The 15,015-nt window shown below is 41.2% G+C and overlaps 2 protein-coding genes across 2 annotated transcripts; both read left to right on the top strand.

The window, feature by feature from the left end:
* Nucleotides 1-7,830: 7,830 nt before the first annotated feature.
* LOC103713139 (mannose-specific lectin 2-like) lies at nt 7,831-8,634 on the top strand. Its single transcript, XM_008799961.1, has one exon. It carries the CDS (start codon nt 7,831-7,833, stop codon nt 8,632-8,634), a length of 804 nt encoding a protein of 267 aa, XP_008798183.1.
* Nucleotides 8,635-12,670: 4,036 nt separating this feature from the next.
* Nucleotides 12,671-13,468, top strand: LOC103713140 (mannose-specific lectin 1-like). Its single transcript, XM_008799963.1, has one exon. It carries the CDS (start codon nt 12,671-12,673, stop codon nt 13,466-13,468), a length of 798 nt encoding a protein of 265 aa, XP_008798185.1.
* Nucleotides 13,469-15,015: the final 1,547 nt, after the last annotated feature.

The raw sequence follows: 15,015 nt of genomic DNA, 5'->3' as shown, positions 1-15,015 counted from the left end.
ATCCGCGAATAGAGCTTGCCGATAGGCTTATTGGCAATTTGGAATAATGTGCTATAGTTGATGGAAATATAGTAATTATTATTAGCAATCCTACTATAATGTAATGGTTTAGAGATACTTTGTATTTTTTATATGAATACCATATCCAGAGAACTTTCATTAAAATAAAATATTTTTAAGTAACATAACACAATAGCGTTGAATACTACTTTTAGTAGACTTTTTTGAAAAAATTTTAGGTGAACAAGAAGGTATCAAACAAAAGCTCAACGAATCTAAATCTCCAATGCAATTACTAAGAGATTTTGAATTTAAAAAATATTTGCGAGAGCAACCCCGGACGGCGTTTATGTATGTGTATATGTGATCCTACAATATTTTTTTTATAAAAAAAAGAGAGCCGGATGAACAAATATAAAATCTGTACTTTTTTTGAAATATTTCAATTTTGTAAAGAATTATGCTATCTTGATCCGTATATGAAGCTGTCCTTCCAAGTAAATATGGCTATATTATTTTTTTGAGGCATCTCTAAGCATGAAATCACCATCCTCTATTCTCCCTTGGTTATTGATTGAAAAAAATTGAGAATTTATATATTACCTGGCCATGAGGTTAATCGCCCGCTGCATCGTGAATCTAAAAAACATGGGGGGAAATAAAACAAACCTAGCCTTGACATTAGTCACCATCCCAACTCAAATGTACGGAGCTGGCATCCAGGGAATGGTAGGATGAAGTATGTCTTCATTAATTCAGAAAATATCTAAAAATTTCCATGGATCACAAATCTTATACCTCCAAATTGCATTAAAAAAGAGAGAAGAATATACTATTGCAATGAGAATAACAATATTAAAGGCTTTGGAAAGGAAATTAAAGCAAATTCCTGCGCTCATCTCTCATCAAGGTTTTAAAAATCATACAACTACAAACCCTAGCCCACTCTCACCGAGCCAAAATCCCTGCACAGGGTAGAACAAAAGCTTTATATCACAAGGACACTTGAGATATTTCCAAATATCAATGGGACAACCAAGAGGTCCAAGACTGAGAAAATCTCCAAAGCATGTACGAAAATTTTTAGGAAGCAAAGGTACCAAAAGGAATTGGCCGGCAACATATTTTGGTAATAGTCTCACAAAATCCCAACTAGCAAAAATGTGCATGATGTTGGACAATATTTATGAAAAATATTTCCTAGATGCTTGAAGTAGTTTTATCACTAGAAGGGTATTAAAACCTATTTGATGTTCCCAGCATAGACTGTTGGAATATTTCAAAATTCCGAGTCTGCCCTTCTTTGTCTTTTGTCTTTTTGTCTAGTGTACTTTCTTTTAGTCCCACATTGGAAAGGAACAAAACTCAAAAGATCTTTATATAGTATTCAACCTTTTAACTTGGTGAAGCAAAGAAAGAAAGTAGCCCACGCGCGCATGAGCCCAATGGAGGTCCAAGCCAAAATTGGCGAATCCGATCCGGAAACGTTTAACCGGGCGCGTCACCGAGATCTATTCTTAAGGACAGTGAAATCACGCCTCAACTGATAAGTTCTTCCTTCTCTCCATCTATTATTTTACTACATAGACATGATGATAGAGTTTTACACAGCTAAAAGTTCAAAAAGGGATCTCGAAGTCAATCATGCAATCTGTAAGAATATGCACCGGATAGATTTTCCATACGTGTACAAAATAAAAAAAAATGAAAAAGTATAGAAGGTTTGTGTGGGTATATATTTAATTTATGAAAATGAATCCGATCCGGAAACGTTTAACCGGGCGCGTCACCGAGATCTATTCTTAAGGACAGTGAAATCACGCCTCAACTGATAAGTTCTTCCTTCTCTCCATCTATTATTTTACTACATAGACATGATGATAGAGTTTTACACAGCTAAAAGTTCAAAAAGGGATCTCGAAGTCAATCATGCAATCTGTAAGAATATGCACCGGATAGATTTTCCATACGTGTACAAAATAAAAAAAAATGAAAAAGTATAGAAGGTTTGTGTGGGTATATATTTAATTTCATATCAGTTATCCACTGAATAGAATTCGAATATTTATATAGGATGAATAAGTTCAGATAATATGTTTCCGCAAGTTCTTTTTTCGGTTTTTTTTTTTTTTTTTTTTTTTTGCGACCCAATGAAAGGACTTGCTGATTTTTCTTCTCTCCTCGTCACCACCCGACGGCAGAAGACGATCGAAATCGGAGAGGCAATAAATGAGTAGTTTCGAGATTCCTTGTTATTCCAGGGTGGATCGAGATCCGGATCGATTGGTGAACTCACAAGGGCAAAGGATGGATCCGGCGTTGCTCGATGGCATCGTAAAGAGGCTAGTGGAGGTGAGGCCCGGGCGGCAGGTCCAGCTCTCGGAGTCGGAGATTCGACAGCTTTGCATGGTCTCCCGGGACATTTTCCTTAGCCAGCCCAATCTCTTGGAACTCGAAGCTCCCGTCAAGATCTGCGGTCAGTTCTCTCTCTGCTTTCCCCCATTTTTTTTTTCCTTCTTTTTCTTGAACCTGCTTCGTGTTACGTGCTCCATTTTCTTTGACTCTCGGTTGGCACTTGGAACGTGGGGTGCTTGGCTATCATCATCTGCATCAAATATGCTGGAGAAGACCATATCATGCTCCAGTTCCAGAAGCAGTTCCTATTCTTCAGCACCAGTTCTATTTTTTAGCTGTAACTTATAGTCTTTTGGCATTAGTTGTAACATGCTTGATTTCTGTTGGATGTAAGGCTATTAATATAGGCAGTTGAATTCAATAAAGAAAGGCTCTTTTGTCGAGAACTCCCTATCTCTTGACTTCTCCTCCTCCTTTCGTCCTTTCCTCCTCTCAGTTTTCTTTGCTTCTCAAATTAACCACATCACTTTGCTATTGGATCTGTAGACCTTGAGTTGATTTATTCCTTGTTTGAGAACTCACCAGTGATTTTGGGTTTTCAGGAAGAACGATTAGTTGAAATTTAGAAAGGTTTGATCTTGAATATATAGCGATGTCGATTGCTTTTTTCTTGGATTTTCCTGTCATCCGGTTTCCTTCTGTCGTCTCTAATGGGCATGTAAGATCTTGTGCCGCTTAACGGTTGGAGTAATGGCATATGCTCTTTCACCAGTTAGAAATTTCGAGGAAACATCAAAAACCATCTTTTTCATGCTTCAAAAAAAAAAAAAAGAATTATTGAAGGCATCATTCCTAGGTTGCATATTCTGTGATTGTGGCGTGAGAAAGCTGTCATACGAGTGAATTCTGATTTGGCTTTTCCTCCTGAGTCTAGTAACACCTTCAAAAGGTTCAGCTTTTTAAATTTAGTTTAATCAATAGATGAACATAATACAAGAAATCTTTTACTTTGAACTAGAACTAAAGTGTAAATCACTATAAGTAAGGTCCAATGGACACTTACAAAATGGTTTAATTCAAATCCCCAAAGAATATGATATTTGCTTTGGTACATTTAGGATAGTCCACAGTTGTTTGTTTTACCTTTGATAACTTGAGGCACCGGTGACCTTGTAATATTTTCAAACTCAAGGCCATTTTTTGGCAATGTGATTGAACTGAGGACTGAGGAGGGAAAAGGAAAATCCTCCTAAATCTTTGATTCTTCCATGTAAGTCTCCTCACATCCAAGGAAACAGGCGCTACAAACCAACATTGTTTCGTCACAACACTAAACAAGGGGGAGAAATGAATATTTTGGTGGATTGCCTTAGTTTGCACATGTATATTTGATTCCTAGGTTATTCATAGCTTCTTGGTGCCACAAGGGTGAAAGCTGATAGGCCTGCTTATTGAAGTGAACTGAATCGGATGCAGGTAATGTATGAGGCTTTGCTTGGTTGTGGCCGCAAACATTGTAAAAGGAAGATCGATTGGTTCCTCATCTCAGAGGGTCGAGTCATGATCGGCTGGTATGATGTCTTGGCGTCCACCTAGGAAAGATTAACCAAACAACTTAGTACATAAAAAATTGAGAACCTTTCCTAGCCTTCTTAACTGGGGAAGAAAAGGCATAAGAGGTGGGAGATGATTGAAAAGTTTCTTCGAAATTCTTAGATGCTTTTGTAAATAATGGGGGCATCTAGTGCTGAGTTGAAATGCTTATTTGGAATCCAGAGGATGCCTTAGCTAATGCAAATCTCGACCTAGTTTTCTCGGTTTAATGCCTTTATAATAACCTACTATAGTTGGTGTGGTGTCTGTTAGTGAAACAACAAGATGATTGCTAGTGATCTACACCAAGTGGAAGCAGTGATCTTTGTTACCAACTACTTGGGACATGGTTATTGAATGTTACATAATTATGCGAGCATTTAATCGCACAGATAATAGAACTAGATGCTTTATTCTTGAAACATAAAATATATATCATGCAGTACTGTTGTGTTATACATGTGCATGGTGGTTAGATTATTACAAATAGGATCCGACAATCCAGTTTCTATTGATGTAAAGCCAATGATCAGCCATCCAAATTGTGGATTTCAATTTTTGATGTTCCATAATTGGTTCTTACAGTAATATACTCAAAGCTTCCATTATACTGATAAAGGTTCGGGTTACCCCCACCCCTGCCCCCTCCTGTCTATAGATGGCTTATTAGATTTATCCATGGATTAGATCTCTTCTGCTTAAATAAATGCAGGCTCCTCTTGTAACAGGGCTATATCTCTTCTTGTTCACACTTACATTATGAAATACGTGAAATTCTTTCAGTTGGGATAAATTGAGAAGTACCATGCTTCAGTATTTACTCAGAAGCAATAAGTTATGTGCTGCTCACCTTTCTCTTTCTGCATATTTAAAGAAATTAATATTATATCTTTTTTTCCCCTTATCTATTGTGATTTGTGTGCTGGAAATTCTTTGTTAATTTATTATTATATTTAGGTTATCAAGCATACATTAGCGCGTGCAAAAGGTTGGAAGATGGTAATTATAAAACTGATGATTATTATATACAAAAAGGAAATCAGAATCGGAATCAAGATAAATCAATCATACTGGAGTCGGAATCAGAATCTGAATTGAAACTGAAATTCGAATAGCTATGTCCCTTAATGCATTTGGTTTGTGACCAAAATCGGAATTATATTTAAATGCTAGAGAAAATTAGAGATCGGATTTCAAAGAGTTGGAGTATTCCAATTTCATTCTTGAATCAAAATGGAAATAGAAGTCACTTATTTTCGTGTTCCTTTCCAAGTCCAATTGCTTCCAACCAAACATAATATCTGTAGATCATAGAAATCCCGTATGTTGAAGATGTAAGAACATTTTTTTCTGACAATTTTAGTCAGAACAATCTTTTTCTGACAATTTAGTTCAGATTATCAATCTCATGAAAATCTTCGTTCCACACCAACCAAGACCTTAGGCTGAACCACTGCAGAACTTCAAAACAGTGCTAAAATCGAGGAGTAGTGCCTTGGTAATTTAAATTGTAGGAACAATGTGAGAAAATAAATTGTGGCGAGATTTAATCAAGCTTCCTATTGACATCGGGTGAATAAAAACATTAAGAGCCCCACTCTTGATGTTTACACCACTACCCTGCTGCCTTGCTGCAATGAACTGTTTATTACACGAAATCTAATGCCAATAAATGGAATCTGCTCGCTAGAATGAGATTCCCAAAGCTCACGTAGTGCCGTGGGCCTCTCTCACTAATTTACACTGCCATGTGCAATTCAGGTTCAACTCCAAGTGCTCGAAGCTCGAGCACGCAAACAAGGATATCATGCATGTCCCCAGGGGACCAAGCATGGCGTGGACAAATTTGTTTTGAAAATTGTATCCCTTTTTTTTTTCCCATGTGGACGCGTGAAAGAAGATAAATAATTTGGTCTTGGTCTCTAATTAAGGAATGCCCGAACTCCCCAGAAATGCAGGTAAGTAGGTTACAGATGTTGGGGAGATGATAGAAAAGTTTATCACAGGAGGCCTTGATATATATTGGAACCTAGCTTGATCCAATAACTCAACTCATTAGATTTTAATATAATTACATAAGCAATCTTTCCTTTCACGTTAATTATTTGGTATATATGGGCCTAAAAACTTTGGAGATAACTTTTAACTATAGGTGGATTTCATGCATCTTAGAAAACATCGCAAATAATTAAATAAAAAGGACCATTAGAATTTGGCTGCTCAGTAATGTTGTCGTTGAATTCGGATCGAGAAGGGAGAGTAGCTCGGTTGATCTTGAGGTTGGTTGGAGGCGAGCTAAGTATGCTGGTTGACGCGTTGAGTGTTGGGCTCCTCTAGAGGTGACATGCAAAAGAGTCTGCTTGCCGAAGAGTTTTTGGTGGAAGACTCTCCGATGCCTAAGTCAGAACAATGAGACAACAATAGGGAAGGAAGAGGGTTTCAGCAGAGGGTGGCTTTGTGAGTAATATTTCATGCATAGTATGCGTATATTGCTTGTGATTGCATACCTGAGGTCCTCTGCGTTGCTCCTTTATATAGGGAAGCCAATTTTGTCGTTACCTAATATGACACGGCGTGCAATGATGGTCATATAACGACCAGTAGTATGGCCGCGATGTGAGAGCCAGTCCACGTGGGAGGCGTATAGCATTGGTAGGGCACAGGTCATAGCGTTACCACGACCATGGACTGCCAAAGTTGTAGGTCGTTGTGATTGTCAGTCCTTGTCATTACATGCTGATTGTTCTCCTCGGTTGATCGGCTGCTAGGACGGGGCCGGAGTCGTTTGAGGACGTCCTGTTCTGAGGTCAAGAAGGTATGTCTCGCCTGAGGGAGCTCAAACTTGCAAATTATGGCCTTTCAGATAAAGTCTCGAGCTTTTGCATTATCAATTTGGGGCACCGGCTCGATTTCTGCCCACAGAGTAAAATAGTTAACCATTACGAAGAGGAACTTGCTTTGTTATGTAGCTAGTAGAAAGGGTCCGAGGATGTTAACACCCTATTGTGCAAACGACTAAAGGGCGCTGATCGGCATCAACGACATAACTGGTTATTGTTGGATGCTTGTGTATCGTTGACATTAGTCGTACTTGTTGATGAGGTTGGTTGTATCCTTTTGCATGGTCGACCAGTAGTATCCTTGCTGTAGGACCTTGTAGGCTAGAGATCTGCCCCGAAATGGTTGCTACAGATTTTCTCATGTGCCTCCATGGTCCGCCTAGAGAAGGAGGCTCCAAGGAGAAGTTGAGGTTGTTGTTCTTTCTCAGAGCATGTCCTCCGAGAGCCTGAATATGTCGCCAGGCGCTGATTGTTCTCCTCGGCTGATTAGTTGCTCGGACGAGGATGGAGTCGTCTTAGGTCGGCTTGTTCCGAGGTCAAGGAGGTAAGTTTGGCCCGGGGTCGAGATGTCCAATACTTTTTTCTATCAAGCCAGAAATGAGAAAATAAGATGCAATAAGGTCTGTTGCTCGCAGACAACACTTTGCATCCCAAACTTGATTGGTCATAAAAATGCGTTGGCCCACGGTAGGCCCAAACTTGATCTCAAGGATGCGGTGGGTGAGGATGGCGATAAAGAAGGTATGGCCACCCTCGCGACGGGATTAGGTATGGTGAAGATAGCCAGCAGTGCGGAAGTATATCCAAGGTTTTCAGCAAAGGCGTCCAACTTATATAATATGAAATTTAGCCCGTGCGAAGGTCACTTGCGTTCCTGATGGGGAACTTGGCACATGTGTTGAACGTGCACTACCTTTATGTTGACCAACAAACCCCTCCAATCTCCACAATTTTTTTCTTTTTTCCCGGTACGTTTCGCTATCTAGGTTTTAAATATAGAGTACCCAACCAACCCATCCCACTCTCGCCGAGACAAGCACCAATGGCCTTTCCAGCCTCGGTTCCTCTGCTCATCCTTCTGCTCACCTTTGGCCTCCTCGGTCGGCCGGGCTCGGCCACCGACTTCGTCATCTACTCCGATCCCCCCACCGCTCTCCTGCCTGGCCAAATGTTCCACTATGACTTGACTCCCCAAGGAATCCCGTATGGCCCGGCCTCGCTGGTCATGCAGCCCGACTGCAACCTGGTCCTCTACTTCCATGGAGAGAAAACCTGGGCCACCAACACCAGCGGCCTGGGTGACAACTGCTACCTCACCATAGACTCTCACGGCGAAGCCATCCTTCAGCACAACATACACTACCCCGTGTGGCGAAGCAACGTAACGTCCGTCCTGGGGAGTTATGCCTTCCTCTTGCAATGGAATGGAGGCCTAGGCATCTATGGCCCGGCCATATGGTCGAGCTCTAACGCAGGAGAACTGAGCGATCCAGAGCCTTCCAACATCACCACGGACTACGTCTACTATTCCTACACCGTGTTGCCCATAGGAAAGATACTTGAATACAAGAATTACAAGCTGGTCTTGCGTGATGACTGCAACCTCGTGCTGCTCGACACCAACACCGAGGAGATCAAATGGCAGACCAACACTTACAGTCCCTTGCACGACTGCTTCACCACCCTCGACGCCAACGGGGAGTTGTTCGTCAAGCATAACCGCAGGGACATTCTCTGGAGGTCCAATGTAACATCTACTTCGAATCTCTACATCCTTGTGCTTCGGTATGACGCAAAGCTTGTTATCTATGGCCCTCAGCTGTGGACGACCAAGCCATTCTGGTAGATGTATGGGCTTTACTTTGAGAGGCTGGTGGGCTGTGAGACTACCTTTATTAGAATGAATAACTGTTATCTCTGGCTTAGTTTGCTCCAGACTGCGCACTGGGTTATGCCTTGAGCTGCTCTTTATTTTTTACTACTAAGTACTGGTCGTTGTGTTTCAACCTTAATTAGGATGGCATGCATGCATGGTTGTAAACTTGTGCTTTGATTTTCTCTTATTTCATCAACTACCGGCCGCGATCTTCCATACCATTGTAGCTTTGGAAGTTCCAGCAACTTTTGGTCATATGGAAAAATTCTTTCTTGAAAGTTTTTCATAATCTCATATGGAAACAAACGCTAAGATCAGATATCAACCTTCTAAGTTCATCCAAGGACAATGATGGATTAACATGCTGCCAAGCTGCAACGAAAGAATCAACCCGTTATCCCACTATACCTATGTTGGTACTGGCGCAGTCTACTTTAGGTGAATGGAATATGATGTATTTCGAACTGCTGAGATTCATGATGGAGCATGAATTATTTCCCAGTGACCAATGACAAGATGCGATGCCATATTTTTCTTGCAGATATCTCGAACTTCTAATATTTTGGGCTTGCGTTCTGCTTGCCAAGTCCCAACATGTCCGGCTTATGGTTGAGAGTATACTAGAGTTCGGGATGTGTCAGGTTTGTGGCCGTTCAGTTTATGTTGTAAATTTGCTGAATGCACATCCAGTTAATGAATTGTACTTTTCTCATGTTTTTCCATTGAGGGAGCATCAATAGGACTAAAGTGTAGTTTTCTTCTTGGCTAGGGAAGGAAGGATGGATCAGAGAGAGGATGGATTGATCTTTCATCTATCCTCCAAATGTTTGGGTGAACATGAAAAGACAGATGGGAATGTTTCTGTCCTTTATTTTGTATAAATAAAATGAAAGAGAGGATGGATGATATTTATATAATATTTTTACTAAACTATCTTTTGATAATAAAGAGCGAAAAAATGTTGAGATTTTATCCAGAAAAAAAGGAACAATTTTGTCAACATAGAATCTTTTACATGCTCCATCCATCCTTCCTCTCATGACCCAAGATACATGGGCAATCCTTTCTTTTCATCCGTTCTCTCTCTCATGACCCCAACTAAACACAGAGTAAATATGTAATTTAGAATGACAGCTTCTAGCAAAGCAAAGATGATTGTATGAGAAGAGTCATCCAGGTGGTACTTCAGAGTTTGGGTTTAGAAATTCTTACTGTCCAAGTTTTTGATGTGCTTTCATTTGTTAAGGCACATGATTAGGTAGCGGTTCCTACTAACTACGATGAGTGATAACAGAATTTAGTCACCAAGTATTTGCTAACATGGTATCACCCTTATCATTTGGATAAGGGGGTGAGGATTTGAGTTCATTTGGAATCCGTTCTCTAGAATCGAATGATATTTAGACCCTCCTAATCTTGAAAAAGAAAAGAACAATGATATTTAGCAACTCTATAATGTGACCTCAACTTTAATTTGGTTTTCTTGATCTATGGCACATGTTATATTGGACAATCAAGTGGAAAAGCGTGTACTGAATATTTCTAGTGGTTCTATGTTTCCATATTTGTAGAAGAGCACTACTCAGCAGAAACATACAGATCGGAAGTTGTGTAGATATCGATCTCGAGTCGAGTTTTAAGCTCGAATATTATGAATCGAGTTAAACTCGAGTCTCTAACTATTTGATTTAACTAAGCTTGATTGCACCCCAAAAAAAAATATGAGAGACTGATTGAGTTGAATTTTCTGTTCTTTATTTGAACTCGAGTAGGTGGAACAAGATCAAATCCCTCTCCCATCCAAAAAAAAAACATGGATGAACGGAGCCCGGCCCCACTTTTTCTAGTCTTCAAATCCGACAACGGGTTTGGTTCATCGGAAATAGTATATTTCAATAATTTAAATTTAAATCAGTAAACTGAAAATTTTCTTTGTCATCTCTCATTTCTAGTGGTCCTACGTTTCCATGTTTGTAGAAGAGCGCTATTCGACAGAAACATACTTATCCAAATTTGTGCAGATGTGGAGCTGGATATATACAAAATTGTGCTATAATTATTACCCTCAGCTGCACCTCTTGTCGGTGTGATCCCTGCCCTCTTGGCGCGGGCATCAATGGCATGGACGCAGATTTGAAAGCTCTTATTTTAAGCGTCAGGATAAGGAACATTGCCTTGCGATGGTGACATGCTACCTAGAGATTGCACCTGGCCTTCTAATGTGACAGGCTACCATTATTAGGACACCATGGATTTGCTCAAGCCTGATCCATCTGGCCTTCTGAAACATTATTATGCCATCACTTTTAGCACTTGGTGGAGAAAGTTACGTCTTCAAAACGTTTCTGGTAAGATTTGATGGGTTGAATGTGACCTCCAAAATGTGAGAGGCATGCGTGCGGGCACGTTCGTGTTTCATGAAACCGGCAAGTTGTTAAACGTTGCTTCCACCAAGTGGTTGATTGCAATAAAGACGGAACGTTAATATTGCTCAAGATATTTATTAGCTATATTTAAAATGAAAGCGTACTGTCACTTCATAACGTTTCAAAGTTCGTTGCAGCGTAGTACATTTATATTTTTACATGCAAATGTTAAAGCGAGCAGTGAAGACGAGAGAATCGGTCTGTTGATTTGTTACTCGGTGTTCTAGGCTTTTACTAAAGGACTAGCTTGGTTCCCAAACCAAGAGTCATAGACTTTATTGTCAAGTGGATTTACAATGGGCGTGCACATTGGACTCAGCTTGAGCACGTTTCAAGGAATATAATAGCTCAAGCATGGATCCCAAGAGCAAATATTGAGCTCTAATCTAATTAGATATTGGCTTTGCTGCACAGAATGCAATTGGACTAACTAAAAGGCTAAGGAATTGGTAAATTAGATTACATTTTATCGTTAGCTTCCTCTTCTCCATCCTTCACACGGCAAAAGGATAAGAGTTTGGACTCAAATAACAACATTTCTTTGTATTTTATAGTCTAGAAGGTAGAAGGCTGTTGACAGCGGTCATAAATTGAGACAGGGAGAGAGAGACGTAGCATTAACTTTTTTTTTTTTTCAAAATGATCCGTAACTTTTTATCAAAACGGAAAGTTGCCATTCTAAATAAGTCACGATTTCTATTCAACTTGCAAAATTACGGATAGAAGAAATTAGACAAACCTAGTTTTAGATATAAACTAAAAAATCATTACAATTTTTCAAATGTAACGAATCCAGACAATTCACAGTGTTACGTATGGTTAGCATCAGGGCCTCGACCTCAACGGGCATTCTTATATAAATTTTTGGCCAGTCCCGTGTCCCAAAGGGCATGGCAAAATCTAATCACGTGGAATGAGACTAATGACAGTAACCAGTTGAGCTAATCACGCAACACATGTCTAGCCAACTGACTAAAATTAATCCAACCGACTAAGATTAATTAAGTTTTTCCGCATTTCACTATCTCCAATAAAAAAATCGAATGGTTGTACGTACCATCAAAAAAGAAAAATCCACATCTTTTTTTTTATTCTGATTTTTGGTCACCGGTTCATCATGTCAAGTAAGACCTTCGAGGAACACGTTTTATTTTTTATTTTTTTTTGATTGAAAGGGAGTCTAAAAAAAGCCGCCCAGCTTTTATAAAGAATCAGAGTTAGGTAGAATCATAATTAGTTTAACTCGTGCTTATCATGCAGCGCAAGTTTACTTAACTGCATTTATACAAGGACTAAAATTAATGTGTCCTGTGCTGTGCTGCTGTGCACGGAACGGCTATTAATTAGTTTCCGCATCTTACTCATCGTCAACAAAAGCCGGGTGGTATTACCTCACCTACCTTCAAATAAAAAAAAAATTCCGCATCCTTTTTTATTTTGATTTCTCTGCTATCAAATAGAGTCCGCCTCCATACACAGAAGTTGTAACCAGAACAAAGGGCCCTCATCCAATGGCGACCCAACTCTCGCTAACCTTGCTCACCTTTTACACCATGTTCGCTCTCCTTGCCTGGCCCGGCATGGCGGGCAACGTCCTCTACTCCGAGTCGGGCGGCAAACTCCTTTCCGGCGAGAGCCTCACCTACAGGCAATACTCTCTGGTCATGCAGAAGGACTGCAATCTAGTGGTCTACGATGGCAACGAGCCCATCTGGGCCAGCGGCACCTACGGCAAGGGAAGCAACTGCTTCCTCACCCTGGAGTCCAATGGTGAGCTAATCATCCATGGTTACCCTCTATTTATTCCAGTTAGCTCCCCTATTTGGACTAGCGGCAGCACCTCGGTCGATGGGAGCTACGTTCTCGTTCTCGAATACGATGGGGGCCTTCGTGTTTATGGCCCGGTGATATGGTCGATCCCCTCCCAATCTGCCGAACTGAGGAGCGATGGATACGGTTGGCCTGCCGTGAACGACTCCGTGCTGTGGACGGGCGACGTCGCGCCCATCGGAACCACCATCGTGAACAGCGTCTACAAGTTGGCCTTGGAGGACAACTGCAACTTGACTTTGTCCGACACCAGCACCAAGAGGGTTCTGTGGTACACAAACACGAGCAACAATCTGCGTGATTGCTTCGTGACTCTGGGGGCCACCGGAGAGTTCAGTATCAAGTACATGGGAGGAGAGACGCTGTGGAGCAGCGGTGTGCAACCACAGTATGGGGAATATGTCCTTGTGCTTTCACCGGATGCTGATCTTGACGTCTATGGCCCGTCGATTTGGACCGCGGAGAAGTCCGCGGTGGTGGCAGTGGCGGCGACTGCCGGTGACTCGGTTCCGAGTGGGGAGAAGATCGTGATGGTGAGCAAGGAGTGAGGGAGAGGCTCCTCTGGGGGAGAAATAATGCAGTCCTGTATTAAATAAACTAGGTGTGGTATCCTTGTGTCGTGTTTCGAGGTTAACTTATGCTGTGTAATCCGGTGCTTGTGCTATCTGCATGCATGCAAGGTGTTGTGCCTTTGATCTTCCTGACAATCTGATGACAAAAGTGCGTAGGTACCCGCTATGTATGGCAAAGGTGTTACCACCTATTTCTTACGGATATTTGGGCAATAGTGAGAGGTGGATGGTTATGCAGACTAAGTATGTATATTGCGAGGCCAACGGGCAGCATATCGGGTAGCATCTTATATGGCTAATCATTCTGAAAGATCCTGTAGCTGGGGAAGAGAAGGTTGTTCGGTGCATTCTGGGACTTGCTATCCTTTGATTTCTTTAGATGTATTCATATCCACTATGTTTGATACATCCGTTTCAGCAAAAAAAAAAAAAAGTGCAGGTAAATCAAGCTTGCAGAAACTGAGGAAATGAAATCCGGTATGATCTAGTTTAAAATTCTGGCGTAAATCCAGTTAGAACTCTTCACTTCTGGATGTTGTCTCAACCTAGGTGAATAAATGTTGCATTTGAGTCGAAAGCTGTACTTGAACTCGATGTGACTAGATATGATCGATCCCGGATTCCCGGCCGACTGATTTAGCCTGGCATCATGCTTCTCCCGAAACATGACATGCGGGCAACCATCTGGTTCAATTGCAAAATGGACGGTCCGATCAAAAGAGTTTTCAACTAAGATGCCCTAACCATAACGCGGGCCCAGTTTGGGGTGGGCAGATGGACTTCCACCTGGCCCAGTCCTCTACAAAGTGTAGAGGCCCTAATGGGATGTCTCTAGTGGACGGGGTCTTACCTAATTACAAGTGTCCTGTGGACCGCAATGTTGGTGGTTCGCACTCTCGAATTATTTTGCAAACCAAGCCATTTATTTATTCACGGATTGTAAAGGACGAGCACACCATCGTCCATCATAAGAATGGCATCCGAGAGACTTAACTGGGACAACCTGACCCATCAGCACCCCAATATGTACCCTTTAGAGACAGATCAGGGCATGGGACCTATGCAGAACACTGACGTGTCAATCTCTTCTTGACTGCGTTCACCAAACCCGGGAGCGCAGAAATTTGCGAAGGAAATCATGCCTTAAATTGGAGGCCAAAAAATTTTAAACAGACTTTATTGCATTTAGACTTGCGGTCCAAGCTTTAAACTCATGCACCACCTATCTAGGTCAATTGGAACAAGATTACATCTTCCCCACATTCAATATAAAATTGGCTCCGTTTACTCCTTGGAGAGAAGGGGTCCATGCTTGACTTAAGTTCTACTCAACCCTACTAGATCCTGGTATTTTTAGTGAAGGACCTAGATGATTGATAGAGTTGTGAATCACTAGGCTTGGTTCTAATATCACCTATCATGGATTTGCTAGCTCAAAAGCTCAAGCTATCGGATTGAGGACCGCTTCCATGTGGGACTACGACAGAGCAATATATCTCAATAGTATCTAGTATGCACAAGGC

This window comes from Phoenix dactylifera, chromosome 12, assembly GCF_009389715.1.
Source record: "Phoenix dactylifera cultivar Barhee BC4 chromosome 12, palm_55x_up_171113_PBpolish2nd_filt_p, whole genome shotgun sequence".
Taxonomy (NCBI): domain Eukaryota; kingdom Viridiplantae; phylum Streptophyta; class Magnoliopsida; order Arecales; family Arecaceae; genus Phoenix; species Phoenix dactylifera.
The sequence above is the reverse complement of the archived record's forward strand: the minus strand, read 5'-3'. Positions and strand labels throughout refer to the sequence as shown.

Coding starts and splice junctions, on each gene's coding strand:
- LOC103713140 (XM_008799963.1), top strand. CDS start 12,671: ATGGCGGGCAACGTCCTCTACTCCGAGTCGGGCGGCAAACTCCTTTCC.
- LOC103713139 (XM_008799961.1), top strand. CDS start 7,831: ATGGCCTTTCCAGCCTCGGTTCCTCTGCTCATCCTTCTGCTCACCTTT.